This window comes from Danio rerio, chromosome 25 (assembly GCF_049306965.1).
Source record: "Danio rerio strain Tuebingen ecotype United States chromosome 25, GRCz12tu, whole genome shotgun sequence".
NCBI lineage: Eukaryota > Metazoa > Chordata > Actinopteri > Cypriniformes > Danionidae > Danio > Danio rerio.
In genome coordinates this window covers 38,043,213-38,062,861 of record NC_133200.1, presented here as the reverse complement: position 1 = coordinate 38,062,861, position 19,649 = coordinate 38,043,213, and the positions used below count along the sequence as shown (strand labels likewise).

Here is a 19,649-nt window from a genome sequence, read left to right as displayed (position 1 = left end):
TGCATGCTAGCTAACACTCAACTGACTGTGAACAACTGTGTTGTGATTAACGTTAACTAACATGAAGAAATACTGTAATAAATGCATTGCTCATGTTAGTAAATGCATTAGCTAATATAACCCTATCGTAAAGTGTGACTGATTTTACTTACCCTGCTGGCAAATAATTTTTTCCTTATTTTAAGCAAAACGTTTTTCTAAAGGTGAAATCAAAATATTTTTACTAAGAATATTTAATAAATGGACTAGAAACAAGACAAAACAAAGATAGGTAAACGGAGTAATCGCAATGCTTTTCTGAGTACTGTTAGTGAAACTGCATTCATATTCACAATATTTATCAAAGAAAAATAAAACATTGCATTATCAGATTTTTTCCAATATCAAGCAGTCCTACTCCATTTCCACTCCATTTCCCATCACAGAGTGTGTTTTCTGCTTTTATCCCTCAGGCGGCTCTCAGTATCCATGGCATGTGCGGAGGGCCGGTGCTGGGCCTGTTTTCTCTGGGAATCCTGTTTCCATTCACTAATCTAAAGGTCAGGATTTGGCAAAAACAAACATCTCATTCAGTCACGAAACTCGAGATGATGGAATCTGTCCCTCAACGCAAGAAAAATAATCTGCCAATGGTGTAAAATATTTTAAACTAAAAACGTTTAAACAGTAAATTTTATTTGCACCATTAGAATTTTTTTTTTTTTGCTTGTTTAAAGAAGAAAAAACAAACAAAAAATGTAAACAAAACAATATTTTTCACTTCATAAAACCTAAAGTCAAAATTAATGAGTTTTTCCCTAAAACAAGCAAAATAATCTTGTTTTCAGTTTGAAATTATAATTTTTTCTTTCACTCATTCATTTTACTTCGGCTAAGTATCTGATTTATGAAGGGTTGCCACAGTGGAATGAACCGCCAACTATTCCAGCATAAGTTTCATGCTGCGTTCACACCAGATGCGGAACGCGCGTCAAGTGCGAGTGATTTACATGTTAAGTCAATGCAAACGCGCGAATAGACATCCTGCGGCGCATTACGCGCGAATGGCGCGGCGCGAATGACGCAAATTGCGCGAATGGCGCGGGCCCAATTGAGCGTTTTGCGCGTTTGACGCGCTTAACGAGCGTTTCGCGCGAATCTCTCGAATTCGAAAATCTGAACTTCAGCGTACATTCGCGCCGCGTTAACCAATCAGAAGCTTGCTCTTGTGGGGGCGTGATTGTGACGTAGAACCTGTTGTCGGTGTTCCGAGTGAAATCCTCCAGCCATCACCGACAACAGTTCATCAAACTGGGCTGTGCTCAGTCAGAAGCACCGCTGAAAGCCTCCGTCATCCAGGTTAAGTTTCTGGAGGAGTTTAAGAGCTCACACAGCTGGATGCACCTCTGAAAGGATGCAGTGGACTCAGACACGACCATAAACGTATCGACGCTGTTTTTAGTCTTCATAAAGCACATAAACACTGTTATTTTCTTCATAAAATCCATGTTAGCCATTTAGCTATGAAGCTAGAGTCTTCGGGCAGACAGAAGCCCTGCCCATCACGCGAATCCACGTCTGTTCTGAAGTGAATTTGACACGTGAATGAAGCGAGTAAACTCAAATATTCACGCGGCTATTTACACGCGAATATCGCAATTTATCCACGCGTTCCGCGTCTGGTGTGAACACAGCATTACACAGCAGATGCCCTTCCAGTTCTGGAAAACACTCTTACACTAGTCAGTTTAGTTGGTCAATTCCAGCCCATGTGTTTGGACTGTGGGGGAAACTGAAGCACCTGGAGGAAACCCATGCCAACACGGGGAGAACATGCAAACTCCACACAGAAATGCCAACTGACCCAGCCAGGAATCAAACTAGTGACCTTCTTGCTATGAGGTCACAGTGCTAACCACTGAGCCACTGCGCCGCTCCTTCACTTACCTCAGATTTATCCACAAAAATGCTCAATTTTCTGATTATTTCTGAAAACAGATCGCTTAAACTGGTCTATAAAATGCTTCTTGATTTAAGATTTTAAGTTTTTGTCTTGTTTCTAGTCTAAATATCTACGGGAGTAAAGATGTGTGTTTCTGCAGTGCCTAAATCTTGCTTCACACCACCTCATGTCTACATCTGCTGTGTGATTCTTGCAGCATGTCTTACATTGGTGGTCTTTTCTCTTTAGGGGGCAGTTGGGGGTCTGATCGTGGGCATCTCTCTCTCGTTCTGGGTCGGCGTGGGCGCTTTCATTTACCCAGCACCCAGCAATAACACGCATGCTCTGGAACTCAACACTGCAGGCTGCAACATCACTGCTGCTGCATTTGAGCCAACATCCGCCACAGTGACCCAGCTCACCTCAGACAGGTGCAGTATCAGCGCTGAAGAGCTGGAACATACATTTAAAGGCAACTTTCTGGAAGCACAAGTGTGTGTTAAATCATATTAGACTAGATATTGTTATAGATATTGTTATATTGTTAGATATTGCTATAGCAAAACATATTGTCTTGTTTTGAGAAATAAAATGCCAATATTAAGTGAGTTTTTCCTGAAAACAAGCAAAATAATCTGCCAATGGGGTAAGCAGAATAATCTTATGTCAAAAGAAAAAACAAGATTAATTTGCTTACCCCATGTTTACCCAGGAAAAACTCACTTAATATTGGCATATTATTTCTCAAAACAAGACAATATGTTCTGCTTGTCTAGAAAATTCTTCTTAATTTAGGATATTTTAGATATTTGGACTAGAAACAAGACAAAAAATCTAAGTAAGAAAAGCATTTTTTTGCAGTGTACACCCAAACAAAATCTGACTGTAAGCTCATTTCTTGAGATATCAGCTTTAGGTAGAAAGAGACCAAACTTAAAAGCATACTTCATCCAATAACTGAAGGTTTGTTTTGTTGATATATTATTTATTATTATTATTACTATTATTAAAAAGTGCATACAACATATATAAATGTATTTAACCGTGGTTATTGGGTGCTGGAAAAAGCATACAAATGCACCTTGAAAGTGCCTGAAAAGTGCTGGAATTTGAAGATGGAAAAGGTGTAAGAACCCTGCATTAAGGTTAACATGCCAGGTTAATATACATTTTAGGAGCATTAAGAAACAGTATGAACCTCAGATTCTTTCTCCCCAAAACCTGAGGTAAAATATGCATTGTTGTCCTCATAGTGGCTATTGAAAGTCCTGAAAAGATATTCAACCGTAAACCATCTTAATATTATGCAAAGCAGAATATCGGCCTGTTTTCCCGTTCATCACACTGCAAAAAATGCTTTTCTTACTTAGACTTTTTGTCTTGTATTGAGTCCAAATATCTAAAATTTCTCAAATCAAGAATAATTTTCTAGACAAGCAAAACATATTGTCTTGTTTTGAGAAATAATATGCCAATATTAAGTGAGTTTTTCCTTAAAACAAGCAAAATAATCTGCCAATGGGGTGAGCAGAATAATCTTATGTCAAAAGGAAAAACAAGATTATTTTTCTTACCCCATTGGCAGATTATTTTGCTTGTTTTAAGGAAAAACCCACTTAATATTGGCATATTATTTCTCAAAACATGACAATATTTTCTGCTTGTCTAGAAAATTCTTCTTAATTTAGGATATTTTAGATATTTGGACTAGAAACAAGACAAAAAATCTAAGTAAGAAAAGCATTTTTTTGCAGTGTACACCCAAACAAAATCTGACTGTAAGCTCATTTCTTGAGATATCAGCTTTAGGTAGAAAGAGAACCAACTTAAAAACATACTTCATCCAATAACTGAAGTTTTTTTTTTGTTGATATATTATTTATTATTATTATTACTATTATTAAAAAGTGCATACAACATATATAAATGTAATTAACCGTGGTTATTGGGTGATGAAAAAAGCATACAAATGCACCTTGAAAGTGCCTGAAAAGTTCTGGAATTTGAAGATGGAAAAGGTGTAAGAACCCTGCATTAAGGTTAACATGCCAGGTTAATATACATTTTAGGAGCATTACGAAACAGTACGAACCTCAGATTCTTTCTCCCCAAAACCTGAGGTAAAATATGCATTGTTGTCCTCATAGTGGCTATTGAAAGTCCTGAAAAGATATTCAACCGTAAACCATCTTAATATTATGCAAAGCAGAATATCGGCCTGTTTTCCCGTTCATCACACTGCAAAAAATGCTTTTCTTACTTAGACTTTTTGTCTTGATTTGAGAAATTTTAGATATTTGGACTCAATACAAGTATAATTTTCTAGACAAGCAAAACATATTGTCTTGTTTTGAGAAATAATCTGCCAATGGGGTGAGCAGAATAATCTTATGTCAAAAGGAAAAACAAGATTATTTTTCTTACCCCATTGTCAGATTATTTTGCTTGTTTTAAGGAAAAACTCACTTAATATTGGCATATTATTTCTCAAAACATGACAATATGTTCTGCTTGTCTAGAAAATGCTTCTTGATTTAAGAATTTTTAGATATTTAGACTAGAAACAAGACAAAAAATCTAAATAAGAAAAGCATTTTTTGCAGTGCATAGATCAAGGAAGCTTAGCTTTTTAGACAGTGAAAGTCAAAGAATTTAGGGGATAGTTTACCCAAAAATCACCATTTAATCACCCTTAACTTGTTTCAGACCTCTTTGACTTTCTTTATTTAGTTGAACCCAAAAGAAGATGTTGGAAATCTGTAACCATTCACTTCTATATTTGGAAAAATAGATGTCTATATTGTTAAAGGGATAGTTCACTCAAAAATGTAATCAATTGGGTAAAATTTTACTTATTCAAAATTATAAACCTTCATAAGATTCTTTGTTGAACACTAAAGAAGATATTTTGAAGAATGCTAAAAACCTGTAACCATTGACAGCAATTGTTGGAAAAAAATACTATAAAAATCAATGGTTATGGGTTTTCAGCATTCTTCAAAATATCTTCTTTAGTGTTCAACAGAAAAAGAAACTCATAAAGCTTTGAAACAACTTGAGTAAATTGGTGAACTGTTTCTTTAGGAGTGGATTACATAGGGTACAAGAGTTATCCTTGAATGGTGTCTCAATTTCAATGACAGTCTTATTTTTATGTAATCGTGCTGTAGTAATGCGGTGTCATGATGAGATGCTAACATGTGACTGATCTGTGGTGTTCAGGAATTGGCTGGCGGATTCGTGGTACTCCATGTCCTACCTGTACTACAGTGCAGTGGGCTTTATTGGGACGGTGGCGGCAGGTCTGCTCATCACACTGCTGACAGGTGAGAGACGCATTTCAATAACTCCTCTATTCTCCCACACACCGCCAGCAGCAAAACACCTAGACTTATAGAGCGTGCGCCTGAGAGAGCAGAGAATGAAAGCACAGCGGTAATAAAAACAACTCATACTGTACATCCATTACACAGATGGAGTTTTCCACAGCAATTCTCCACCTTTTCCCTGAGCCTTAATAGAGTTCTGTATTATTAAGGGGATAGTTCACCCACGTAGTCTTTTTTTATTCTGTTCAACACAAAAGAAGATAACCTGAGGAATGCTGAAAACATGTACCCATCGAGATCCATAGAAAGATAAACAAATACTATAGAAGTCAATGGTTACAAATTCCTTGAACTATCTTGTTAAGACTGGTGTGTTATGAACGTCAACACTTTCCATGTGATGCACCATGTATGCTCAGCTTAGGCCCCGTTTACACTAGTGCGTTTTAGTTTTAAAACGGCGTTTTAGATCAAAAACGATCCGCGTCCACACTAGGGTTTCTGAACATATCGCCGTCCACACTACGCCACCAAAAACTTATATCACGTGACCATTCGCGCACTCTGGGCATGCGCGTTCTAGTATAAACAGGAAGCATGTGTCTCGCTCGGCATTTGGTTATTTTTAGTCAACAGACGCCGGTTGAACAGTAAACGCGATGGCAAAGAAAGCAAGAGAGGTATTTTTGTGGACAGACGATGAGGTCGAGCTGTTACTAAACGTAACAAAAGAATAACTGCACAATGGCGCCTAAAACAGACAATAGTGCAAACAACGCTCCCATTTCCATGTGTTACTCCCAAGCCATGTGTTATAGTCATGTGATAGAGGCTTGACGAATAAGGGAAGGATACGCAATGACACAAAAGCCCCAATCAGCTAGCGAATCTCATTAGCCCCGCCTCCGTTTTCAGATGTCTATGTTTTCCCCCATCCACACTGAGACGGAGCAGCAGCGCTTCAGAATGAAAACAGCCTCTCCAGCGTTTCCAAAACACTCCGTTTTCGGCACTCGAAAACTCCGGCGTAGTGTGGACAGATGGCGTAACCGTAGCAAAACTTAAGCGTTTTAAAACGAAAACGCATTAGTGTAAACGGGGCCGTAATCTCAGTCCAATCCTAAAACAAAGGGTGATCATTCTTGTTCATGGAGATCTACCTTCCTGCAGGTTTAGTTTAGTTTAGTTTCAATTCCAACCAATTTCATCTGAATAACCCTACAGGAACACTTGGTAATTGCCAACAGGAAGGTTGGGACTGCGCATGAAGGTAGATCATCAGAAATAGGATCCCCTACCTAAGGAGATGTGTTCAAAACTAAACATTGGAGTGTGAGATGCGCTAAATCTGCTTGCACGACTTGGAGTTCTCCAATGGACCCTTCGCTAAGCCCCGCCCTCCTTAGTTACTGTTGCTATGCCTGTCAAGCTTTCGTGCCTGGCACGGCTTTTTCAATGTGTGCGCGCCGGTGTCAGACTTTGCCAGGGATATAATGTCATTTTTGGCAAACAGGTGAAATATCAGATAAAGCCAGACAAAAAAGGACTGCAGTGAGCATTACAGGGGTATATTCACAAAATAACAGGCAACCGATTAGATCTCATCGGTAACCGATGAGACTAATTCAATCAAAATTTAAGCTAGCTTAGCCTAGCCGCTGCATACGCTAACCATTCAACAGCTTGGCTCATGCTCAGAGTGAGGTGTGACATTTACTAATAATCTAATATTAACTAATGAAACTGTAATTGCTCTATTTTTAGCCAAAAAGCCTGATAGATTATTGTTGTGCAATAAAATATAGCCTTACTAACCCACGAGGAAACACGCATGACAGTGCTTTTACATAGTTCATTCATAGAAAGAGCAGCCAGAAAGGGGAAACTGATGGATTTGTGCCGACTATTAGCATCATTGACCCATAACAGTGTACAGTAAGATACCTAAAACTGTCAGTATGTGTGTGTACTCTTTATAAATGACTGAAAAACAGCTGCGGGTAAAGTATATTAATCGTAAGTGCTCAGTTTGTGATCATATCTCGGTTTTGTTCTGTTGATTTGTAATTTCAATTATTCGTAGCTTGAAATAAGGTGGAAATATGAAGTTCAGTAAAGTTAGTGACAGATTCGCAGATTTGTATTATCCGGATCAATAACTCATGTCATCATGACCTATTCGCTATTAGTATGACTAACGTTATGGCGAAGGCTTAAACAGAGCATTATTTACATTATCGACCGAAAAAAAAAAAAAAAAAAAAGGAAAAAGACCGCTGTGAAACACACACCTCTTACCCTAAACAGATCTAAACTGTGTTTCCTACAAAAACACAAAGCAGGTTATGAGTTATTGCCGTCTGTCTATCACTGAATGTGTCAGGAATATCAAAACAAAACCAACTTAGCTCCTTTAGCACCCCTCACACAGCTTGATCCACGCTGGCGTTTCTCCTCTTAGGCTTTAGGTTTGAAAAGGGAAAAAATTCCACCATCCTGTCCAAACATTAAGGATACCGGGTGTGAGATTTGCACAATCCATGTGCACTCGCTCGAAAGCTTGACAGAGCCCCTGCGCGTAGCTATAGTTGCCATGATTGGTGGGTGGCGGTTTTGGGGTGTGGCTTAGCGAAGGGTCAATTCACTACTGAAAATAACCACTTGAACAGGTTTCTCGGTGGGATTTAAGCTCACCGCTGAGGTGGACTGAAAAACTTGATTTTAGTCAGAATCATCGTTTGATCATTTCTGAGAGCTCCAAGGTAAAATTGTCAATTGCATCTAGATTGGTGCCAGAAATGGGAAGTTTTTCCAGTATTCCCACCTCCAATTTTATATTATCCGGCCTATTATTTGCAGCACTTGGACTCTAAATCCAACAAAAGCAAAAGTAGTTGTCAACAATTCTTCAGTTTTTCTATGCCATAAATGCTTAGGGTGGGAAGTAGATTAGTGTGGTGGAGTAACTGAGATTCTGGTGTCTACAGGCCCAATGGACCCGAAACTGTTGAAACCAGGGATGACTCGATCAGTGAAGGACGTCCTGTGTTTCTGCACTGAGAAATTCACAGAAGCTGACCTTGGTGAAGGCAAAGAGGTACAGACTGTCTTGCAGAATGTGTATTTGATTCATTTGAATGGAAACAGAACATGTGTGCTTCTCTTAGGATGTGGGAGACTTTGGCAAGGCATGGGAGAAACATCCAGACCAGGGATGCACCTTAAGAATGGACGAGAAGTTCAGGTGCAGTTGCGATAACCAACAGGAAAATGGTAACACTAATGCCGGCTTTGACCATAACGAAACTAGCATAGTTCAGAAAAAGCTGTAACGAGCGAAAGAACACATCAACTATTTCATTTAAAAGATACAATCAATGTTTATTACAGAAAACTCTGATCCCCAAATCTATGTTACAGACATGTTTTGTACAATTCTTGTATGCATACTGCTGATTGCTTTACATGTAAACAAGGATGAAGGAGTCTCATAAACAGCTTTTATATCAGAAGTATAAACAATAAAATAATGTGGTGTCGTTGAGATTTAGTTATTCGAGGTGACTGGGATTTTGCCAGTTAGAATGTACTCCTGGATCATTTTCTGGTCTATAACCCCTAACCCCAGTCCTGACCCTGAAACCACAGGAATTCATTAGGGTGTCTGGGCATCTCTTTTTCCGGAAAGATTAACTGCACCTGAAGAATCTACTTAAGGACTTTGGGATATTTGATAATTGCAAAAGCAAGCAAACCTTTAGGACTAGGAGTGCTTGAACATTCTCCCTTGAATTCTTGCTTGGTACCCAAGGCTGAGCAACTCTATACTGCAGGACAAGTGTAATTTTTTTTCCAGGTGTGTTTTGTTAGGGTCTGAGCTCAGCCATGCAGGTAATTGGACCATGAGCATCTGATACGTCCATCCTAGTACCAACCCGAACCCATGGCCCTACATCTGGGGTGTCCCAATCCTGCTCCTGGTGGACCAACATTTCAGAGATTTTAGCTTCAACATACAAGTCTAGAAAGTCTGAAGATCTCGATTAGCTTGTTTAGATGTGCGTAATTAGATTAAGTTAGTAGCTAAACTTTGACCCTCCAAGAACAGGTTTGGGCTCCCTGCCAAGGTCCTGCAGAGTTCAGCTCCTCAAGGCATGCTTGAAAGTTTGTAACGAGTCTGAAGACCTTAATTTGTGGGGTTCAATAACTTAAGGACTACATCTCAACCAAATGTATTTACCAACCTGCAACTTTCTTGTAATCCTGAAGATCTTACCTAGCCCGCTCAGGTAGTTTTGGTTAGGCTTGCAGAAAGGACATATTAGGGTCCCCCTTCCTCTAACAAAGAGGAAGTTACAATGTTGTGTAGTTGCAAAATAAATGGACTGTAATTGCTCGGTTCTACTGAGCGATATGGTTTAGTATAGTACAGTACACATTTCCATTGCCAGAAGTGCCAAAATAGTCTGAGCAGGATGACCCGTACCAAATCATTCTGTACCATACGGCTCAGGAGAAATGAGGCATTGGTTACAACTTGCGCAGCACTAAATATTTTTGCAGTGCACCAACATACATGGCTTTACCTAGTTAAACTGGAACAGAGTCCACAGTAGAGGCTTAAGCAAGAACGTTTTGGTGCAACCCTACCCTGGTCTTTAGCTAAGTCCATCTTATTGGAATGACTTGCTGCAGCCTACATATTTGATAAACTGCAAAAAATATACTTTTCTACAGTTTCTAGGTACAATGAACACTATAGGGCAGTATGATCCCAACAATTCTGCTTGGTAGTTCACTTTCTCCTATGCTGTACTTGTGATACCGAATGCTTGGTTCACAAAACTGATAAAAGCAATGTAAAATGATGGTAAAACCGTGTCCACAGTGCATGTTTCTCCTACGCCTGCTTTTGAAAACACTATTATTATATATACTAACTCCTAGACTATACAAGTAGGAGGTGTATTAGAAAAAATAAAACAATGGAGTGATTTTGTAACTAGCCCAGGACAGTGGCGCTGCAGGAGCAGATTTGGTAACCCATGCCCTTCAAAGAAGTGAGCATTTGCTGTTCTTTTACCATAATTGAACATCTTAACAAGCTAATGGAGGTCTTCAGGAAACTACAAAGTCTTCTTGTCACTACAAAATCTAACGGTTGACAGGAATGTTGATCCAGGTACAAGTCCTACTTGGCAAAATCACACCAAAGCATAGTGCCCGTCAGGCCTCTTTCATGAAACATTTACAAAACTCTGGAATCTGTGTGTAAAACAATTCTATCATATTCAAAAGATTTCAAAACCCACATCCATGAATCCCAGACGCAAGAACACTGTAGAACCTTCTGGACTCTCTTTTCTTAAGAACAGGCTTTAGCAAATCACAAACTCAAGCCATACTGCACATTTCTACGAATCTCAACATTTACGTCAGGATGGTTTTATGAACATTTTATATGTAAATGTAATCTGCTCATGTTTCAGAACGAGGCCCATCGACGCCACACTCTAGAGTCACTCTGCTAGTTTCACATCATGCTTATGCATTAATTACAGTCTGATTGTAAGCACTGACATTTGACAGCAAAATAGGCATCAGTCTCTTTAATATTAGTAACAGTTACATTGCTTTAGAAGTAAGACTAATGATGGATGTTGCATTAGAATTGAGTACAGCAAAGAGTCTGTGCAAGAAGCGGCAAGCGCCGACCATCATGGTATAATACATGCTCTTGCTCTTCTAAACATTATCACTTGAATGTGCTTCTGACGGCCATTTTCAATGAAGACATTTCATACACAACCATGAGTACCTCGAAAAACAAAACCCTGAAGAACATTTGCGTCCCATAGCCTGTAGGTTGATGTCAATGAGATGACCACAACTGATCATTCACCACTACAACATGTACTGATCTCAGGTCAGTCTTCTCTGGTTTAAGCAGATATAGGCCATGCACACTTCACAGTAAAAAGTGCACAAATACACAAAGGTTTGTCAAGAGTCCTGCATGTGCGGGACTCGTGAATGAGGTCATGCATAGATTACAGTTATTTCATAGTACAGACTTCTTCCTCTTTCAGATCAACATCACGAGTTCAATTTACTGACCAGCTGTCAGTGGCGTCCATGAAATATAAAGCACTACAGCAAACTTTTATTTCTAATAACGTGGTTACTCTGGTTTGGATTTTAGCAACCCAAAACAGTACCGATATTCAGCTTGTTTATTCCCCGCCACCCATTACCTAGACCAACTTAATGGATTGCAACTATCCTATTAAACTAGCCATTACATTTTAAACATTTGTCTAAATCGAGGTAATGTAATAAATAAATGACTTTCCTAAAGTGCTTCCATGAAATGAAACATTAATTTGATTCTTATTCAGCGCGAGCGGAGAATCTATAAAGTGGGAGAACCATCTAATCGTCTTTTTCTGAGTGCGTACTAACTATCCCCATATGGGGCTGGTACCCATGCAAATGGAGAGTGCAAAAATATTTACTTAAAAAAGCAACACTTGATTCAAGCTAGGAAAATATGATACAAAGTTCTCATCTGCAAACACTCAAAGGGCCTGAGGAGGACAGATGCAGTGATCGTGTTCGAAAAAGGAGACTGAAAACTTAAACATGGAGTTAAGTATTTGTGCAAGTAAATCACACACAAAGTCGATGCAATCAAACAGAGGTAAACTATGGGCATATGGTGTGAGCGACACTAAATGCACATTGAGGTCAACGCTAACGTGCACAATTCACCTCAAAACACCTCGCAAGTTCAACGAATTAAACTGGCGCTAAAAATTAGCATAAGTGTAAAAACAATCAGCAAGTAACCTCGAGTTTATTGCGTGTTTTGTGTGAATCAAGTTTAACTCCACACAAGGTTGAGGACACTATTATGTTATGGTGTATGGAACAGTAGAAAGCTACATAGTCACATGACCTCATTGCACAAAATCAGACTGAGCAGTTGAGAAATCATGGTTGATCTTTCTCGACAACAGGGACGGACCTGGAACATCAGGGAAGGGGGGATTTGGGGGTCAGGAGCAATAAGTAAGTAAAGAAGGGGGGGGGGGGTCTAGCGATCAAGAAGTTAAGAGAAGGGGAGCAGGTGTAGTGATGGAGGGGCATTAATGATGTAACGATCCACAAGTGACGAAAGGGGGGGGGGGGGGGTAGTGGGGAATGTAGGGGTTTCTGGTGGGGGATTAAGGCTGATTTATACTTCTAATGCCGGTGTATGCTATGGCGTTGACGCATAGCCCTTGATCGTGGCCGTCGATGTCGCTGACGTGCACCTCTCAAAAATTGTAACTATACGTCGCAACGACGCGTAGCGCAAGCTCTGTGATTGGTCGGCTTGGTAGCGCTGACGAGTCTGGGCGGGACCGAGGGCCGCGTGAATGGCGCGAGCTGGACGCGAGCCCAATAGAGCGATTGTTTACAAGTGTGAAGTCCTGCGAAGGAGCTCCTGATGGAAAGTTTTGTTTTGTGTTTACCTCATAGTTAAAGTTTTTGCACGTCCGCCGGTTCCTGCCTCAAAATGAGCGAGTTTGAGCCACTTGTACATTCAGGAAGTGTTCAGGAAAAGCAAAACAGCAGCGAAGAAACTCGACACAGGAACATTTACACCTCACTGCCAACTAGCGTTTCGGAAGTGTAAATGCAGACCAGCAGAGACAGTGCGCAGAAGAATAAATGCACAGCTACACGCATTTTGCATGCGCCGTGGGTCACTTGACGCAGAAGTATAAACCAGGCTTTAGGCGAGTAGGAAGAAGCGATTGGTGAGTGAAAAGCAAGGGGGTGGAAGGGTAGTGATCGGTAAGTGAAGAGAGGGGGCGGGGTGTTGTAGTGGGCAGTAAGTGAAAAGTGGAGGGTTTATGTGCTGTGGTGTAACAATCCACAAGTGACGAGGATGGGGGGTTGTAGGGGTTGCTGGTGGGGGGGACTAGGGAAGAAGGAAGAAGCAATCAAGAGGAGGGGGTGGAAGGGGAGTAATTGCTAAGCGGAGAGGTGGAGAAATCGCTAAGTGGGGGGAGGGAGGGGGGGTCAGTAATGATCAGTAAGTGACTAGTTTGAGGTTTATGGGGTTGTGTTGTAGCAATTGCAAGTGCAAGAAGGGGTTGGGGTTAGGGTGCTGGTGCCAATAGGTAAGTGAAGAGCGGGGGGAGGTCAGGCCAGATTCACCATGGCAGGCCAGATTGACAATCCTATTGGCTCCCTATGGCCATTCTGGCCCTGCTCAACAACACTGAAATATGCATACATGGCAGAATACAGTGCATTCACACACTGCATGTTTATTAATAATTCACGATATTTCATGCATAGTATTATTATTACTGGTAGGGTAGTACCCTATTTCGAACACAGCCACTGCCTTTTGAAAATCTGTGCAAGAATGTGATGCATGCTGGGAGCACTCGCTTTACAAAACTCTCACACACACACACACATGCAAACACACTTTTAAAAACACACATACACACCCCAAGGAAACTAAACATTCAGAATAAACAAAATATGTACATTTTTACAGTAAAGCAAAATGACGAGAAAAAAAAAAGAATTTGACCTTTATGTCCATCGTGCCAATTTACTTCTCTTTAGAATAACTACATTAATAATGGTTGAATGTTGGTTAAATAAAAATATAATTACTCACCCTGGTGTCATTTTAAATCTGTAAGACCTCGAGAGAGCTCCCTCATCCTCCATAGACAGCGAAGGCCCCGAAACCTCCATTAAAACAGCCCATGCCTCATCAGTGGTTCAACCATAAGTTCGTGAATCTTCAAGAATGCTTTTGCGCGCGCACAAAAATAAAATTAAAACATTTTAAAACAAATTCTTCACTTTCGAATTAAGTCATGGATTCACCGGACCCTTTATGACCTCATGCAGTTGACGTCTATATTCTGGTTCGATTAGGGTAAGTCTGGGCAAGTACAGTGTGCATCTTACTCTGCTTGTAAATATGGCCCAGATGCATCAGAGTCAATTTTTCTTTCTTTCTTTCTTTTTTTTGTAAGCACAAAATCATACTCGTAGCATCATAACCATTACCATTGCACCACTGATGAGGTGTGGGCTGTGTTTGGCCTGTGTTTGGACTGTGGGGGAAACCGGAGCATCCGGAGGAAACTCAAGCCAACACGGGAAGAACATGCAAACACAGAAATGCCAACTGGCCCAGCCAGGGCTTGATCCAGCGACCTTCTAGCTGTGAGGCGACCACTAAGCCTCACAGTTTGTTTTGGAACGCCATGAAGGTAATTAATAACAGAAGGTTCATTTCAGAACTCTGCTTTTAATATTAGCTATGCCAGGGCCGGAGTGGGACTCCTTTTCAGCCCTGGAGTTTCAAGTCTTAGACCGGCCCACCTCAGTTCACGACTGACTATAAAATAAGGTCATTTCCAATTCAGTTTCTAATGACACGATCACGTCTTTTTCAGGAAAACAGCTGCTTTAGAATTTCAAATATTCAACAACCCTAACAGTATTAAATGTCTGAACAATAAAAATGAGAAAAAATAACATTAATAATAATAATGATTTCTCAAGTGAAGTTCGAACACGGGTCGGCGATGTCGCAACGCAACGTGCTGACCACTCGACCACAGTAACACTGTTGCGATAGTATAAAAGTTGTGTCAGATTTATTGACGTAATCATCTGATTTTCATTGAGCAGGGGTAATAATCATTAATATTAATTATTCGAATTCTTATAGTCACTAAGGTGCCGCTGTTTGGGGTTGAATGATAGTTACGTTATCATTAACCTGCAGGCTGCTTTTTGCTCACGGGGCTGTGAGAAAATAAATAAAAAGAGCGTGGCTGTGGCAAAATAATGAATAAAAAGTGAGGCTATGATCAAATAATTAAATAAATTAAAAAAGTGCGACTGCCGAGAGTGCAAGCAGCTAGGGACACCGGCCCTCGCAGCCAAAAAACGGACTGGCTCACCGGGAATTCTCCCGGTCCTCCCGATTAGCCAATCCAGGCCTGAGCTATGCTGTTTGAAATTTTACTGTACTTGACCTTATTTGGTACAAAAGCCAACTCCAAAAAATCCTGTGCATGGGACCCAGAATCCCTAGTCACATCTCTGCTCAGGATATTCACAGTATACATACTCTATACTGGAAGGAAGATGGGCTAGTATGCTATCCCTTAATTAGCCACTTCCTTATGCTCAGGCGGGCAAGTATAAGGATCGATTGAACCACAACAGGCACACAGAATAGATCACAGCCAAGCAACAAACGCAGGCAATGAAACGCTGATACAACCACACCTCACAATCTGCGCGCACACACACACACACACACACACTAGAAAACCATAGTCAATGTCAGTCTTTTATAAAATAATAAAAATCTAATTATCTGCATGCAAACGAAAATCATGCATTTGACTATTATTCTGCCAAAGTTGGCCTTTTCTTTTTACTGTACGTTGGTAAAATGGACTTATTGTATTTAAAGACAGTTCTGCATATCTTTTCAAGGCGACGTAGTACATAAAAACTTGTTCATTTGCATAAACGAACTGATCTTCATTTGGTAACCGTTACCAGAAACCTCTTTTGTAGCAACAATCACAAGGTGAGATGCTGGCAAGCGAAGAGGGAGAGGGCGAATCGGTAAATGCGTTTGCAGGTAAACGTTGGCTGACAGCAGGTAGAGAAGTGCTTCACAGCGGATGATAGGTGTAGCTGCCGGACAAAGACCACAAGCAGAAAACAGGAGCTCCGAAAGCCCTTCATCTGCATAGTAAACAATCCAACCGTATGAGTGCTCGGTTCAGAACTGCAGGATGAACTAAATTGATGAAAGAGCAAAGCCACTGCAAGCCATGCTGGAAAAGATGCGCAATAAACATTATTTTCCACTTACACACTGGAGTTTCACTGAACAATCTAATCCATTGATTTCAGAGTTGAGCGAGGGGTTGGGAAAGTGAAACTGACTTTGCTGCAGAGTAGACTCTTGTACAGACATTTGTTGAGATTTGGGAAGGCTAGGTGGGCCCAGTTGTACTGAATTCCTTTTTGTAGCCTGTTTTTAAATGTAATGAGTCTTTAATTTTGGACCCAGATACTTGTGATGCAAGGCAAGACTACAGTCCATTTTGTTGCCGCTAGTTAATCGATGTAAAGTTGGTGTGTTTTCCTTTACCTGTATCAGTTGGCCTACCACCATTCCCAATATAGACTTCCATTCGGGTCACGGCACCACTTCTGGTTTCTTGCAGGATGCTTCAGTAGAGGTTTGAATTGAAACAAGGATGCTAAACACAGCATCTTCTCGCTCAGTTACCACCATTCCCATATATATACTTCCATTCGGGTCACGGCACCACTTCTGGTTTCTTGCAGGAGGCTTCTGTTGAGGTTTGAATTGAAACACAAGGATACTAAAGACAGCATCTTCTCGCTCAGTTACCACCATTCTCAATATAGACTTCCATTCGGGTCACGGCACCACTTCTGGTTTCTTGCAGGAGGCTTCAGTTGAGGTTTGAATTGAAACACAAGCATGCTAAACACAGCATCTTCTCGCTCAGTTACCACCATTCCCAATATAGACTTCCATTCGGGTCACGGCACCACTTGTGGTTTCTTGCAGTACGCTTCAGTCGGGTTTGAATTGAAACACAAGCATGCTAAAGACAGCATCTTCTCGCTCAGTTACCACTGTTGTCGCCTCTTACAGGGTTCAGGAAGTCTTATTCCAGTTAGCCTCCATCAAACTAGTAGCTAACTTTATCAACGTGCAGCTTTTCTTAGGACGACAGTCGTGCTTTTTAAAACTTGTTGCATTTTCACATCATGTAACTTATCCAACTCTTTCCAAAGGGAACTCAGACAATTCGATCCATAAAATGTCCCATCAGATTTATCTTAATTTAATTTGATCAGGCAAACCACCTCAAAAGTCAACAAAAGATCGTCCAAACCTGGAGAAAACGATACTGGTGGCTAAAAAAACGATTCGTGTACACATCTTTACTATTTTCTTTTTCCATTTTCAAATTCTGCCAGACTGTTCTGTTCTTGTCCTGTAGACTAGTTTTAATGTACAAACATCCTCGACAGGATAAAAATATTGAATTACTGGAGGTCCTAGGCAGGCGTCATGTGACCGAGAAAATCCTCTTTGGTGCAGAGTACAGCTGCCAACTCTTGGTTCTAAAGGCGCGCCTGGAGATCAGGTCTCGACCTCAAATACTGAATCCGCTCCCTGGTTTATCACAGCAATGGAAATCTGAAGTGGGCAGCCCATGCATGGAGTCAATAAAGCAAAGCCGTCCAAGGCAGCAGACCGGTTGTACATGAATGTCTTGTGTTCACATATGTGCTGCAGTTGTGCAGGTTGCAAAGACGTTTTGTTCGCCACTCTCAAGTATTAATGTGCTTCGTGGGACGTGTATGTGGTTCTCCTGTGGGCATTTATGTGTGTGTGTGTGTGTTTATGGACAGGCACGACTAAGGCCACTCATGGTGATAACGTTTGCCGTTCTTTTTCCGCTCTTTCTGGAGATGCTCCAGTTCTGCCTCATACACCATCTCCTGCATCAGGTATTTCTCCCTGCGCATGCGATCACACAGGTCTTTGGGCATGTCTGGAATCATGTGGGCTATGAAGGTCTTGATGCCAAACACCAGGTGCTATGGAGAATACAACAGAAAATCAAACATTACTCATAGAACTTTAACACTGAGTATCTAACCACAGTAGATAACAGTAAACAAATGAGCCTTTCATGAAGGAAAGCCATGATAGTCTTTCTGGACCAATGACAGCCTATTTGAACATACTGACGATTGGATTCTCAACCACTGTTGGGCTTTTTGGCAATTCAGTCTCTGGGAGATTAGATACTCAAGGCCCTGGTATACTTCAAATGAAATCAAGGAATGAACTGAAATTGCGTCTTTTTAAACTAAATCCGGCCAAAATTAAGTTTGTTTTGGCAGTTCGAAACAGCAAAGCTTTTGTGAGATTTATTTATTGAATTATTTCCCAAACACCTACCATTGGTACCCAAATTTTCACAACCGGTAATTGTGGATATGAGGTAGGAATCAATCGAGAACACAGAGGTCAGATTCAGAAATGGGAAGAACGTCCAACACAATAACACCAAGTACACTGGAGGGTCGAGCAGCAGAGGATCCACCATGTTGAGTACATTCTAAACACTGTTCTATTCTGTGTTTGTCCACATCAAATATAAAAACCAATGTAAAGATTGGACTTCTGATGGTACACCCAAGCAGCGTGACATATTTACAAGCCCTCATGCTGTATCGCGAGGTGATTAAAGTTTTGAAAATAGTGTACGCCACTCAGCATTTTCCAGTTCTGTTTGCCCTAAAACGAAGCACGGAAATATATTTTTAAATATACTAGGGTAGTGGTCACCAAACTTGTTCCTGGAGGGCCGGTGTCCTGCAGATTTTATCTCCAACCCTAATCAAACACACCTGAACAAGCTGATCAAGGTCTTACAAGGTATACTTGAAACATCCAGGCAGGTGTGTTGAGGCAAGATGGAGCTAAACCCTGCAGGGACACCGGCCCTCCGGGACCAGGATTGGTGACTCCTGTACTAGGGTATTTAGGGTCGCTTGGCTTACTTGGTTTCAATCGGTGATATTTGGCATGGATGCTTAAGACAAAAGCTTCTAGCACAAGTTGCTACTAGTACGCCTCGAGACCAGTGGAGTGGGGTTTGAGCATTACCGTCTCTAAGGTCAGTTTTTTTTGCAAGGTTTGTTCTGCACCATCTTAGTGAATGAGAAGAATAGTAATCAACAAGGTCAAGATAGGCTATTTTAGATGTGCTAATATTTTCCTAACAACATGTCTGGAAAAAAAGAATTAAAGATCAACAGACCAAAATGGTAATTGTTTTAAAATGAGCAAACAGTAAAGTTTGTATATCCACACTAGTGTTTCTAGTGTCTACTGTCACTTGGTGGTATAGGCTGTTATTACTAGGGGTCACCACACTTGGCCCTGGACGGTCAGTATCCTGCAGATTTTAGCACTAACCGTATTCAAACACACCTGAACAAGCAAGTCAAGATAGTACTAGCTGTACCAGGGGTCACCAATCTCTTTCCTGGAGGTTCGGTGCCCTGCAGGGTTTAGCTCCAACTTGCCTCAACACACCTGCCTGGATGTTTCAAGTATACCTTGTAAGACCTTGATCAGCTTGTTCAGGGGTGTTTGATTAGGGTTGGAGCTAAAATCTGCAGGACACCGGACCTCCAGGAACAAGTTTGGTGATACCCGAGCTATACAGTCAATTCCAAATAGTATAAATTACCCTGCAAATGGGAGTAAAAACAATCATGGCTGG

The 19,649-nt window shown here is 40.8% G+C and overlaps 2 protein-coding genes across 21 annotated transcripts in view; one reads left to right on the top strand and one right to left on the bottom strand.

Moving 5' to 3' along the window:
* Positions 1-8,794, top strand: part of slc5a12 (solute carrier family 5 member 12) — a 53,411-nt gene extending 44,617 nt beyond the window's left edge. For 3 of the 4 annotated variants that reach the window (XM_068217337.1, XM_073941857.1, XM_073941856.1), the window contains 5 exons: positions 453-539; positions 2,171-2,352; positions 5,144-5,247; positions 8,238-8,347; positions 8,418-8,789. In XM_068217337.1, coding sequence (XP_068073438.1) covers positions 453-539; positions 2,171-2,352; positions 5,144-5,247; positions 8,238-8,347; positions 8,418-8,582 — 648 coding nt within the window. In that variant the 3' untranslated portion in view covers positions 8,583-8,789. 4 annotated transcript variants of the gene reach the window in all.
* Positions 8,795-15,619: 6,825 nt separating this feature from the next.
* ano3 (anoctamin 3) overlaps positions 15,620-19,649 on the bottom strand; it is a 123,315-nt gene continuing 119,285 nt past the window's right edge. For 13 of the 17 annotated variants that reach the window (XR_012400527.1, XM_073943389.1, XM_073943392.1 and 10 more), the window contains one exon: positions 15,620-17,949. Coding sequence is in view for 12 of the 17 variants with exons in the window: in XM_073943389.1 (XP_073799490.1) it covers positions 17,767-17,949 (183 nt within the window). In the remaining 5 variants the exon portion in view is untranslated. The remainder of the gene's footprint in view (positions 17,950-19,649) is intronic. The other 4 variants (XR_012400526.1, XR_012400525.1, XR_012400523.1 and 1 more) reach the window with 1 other exon arrangement.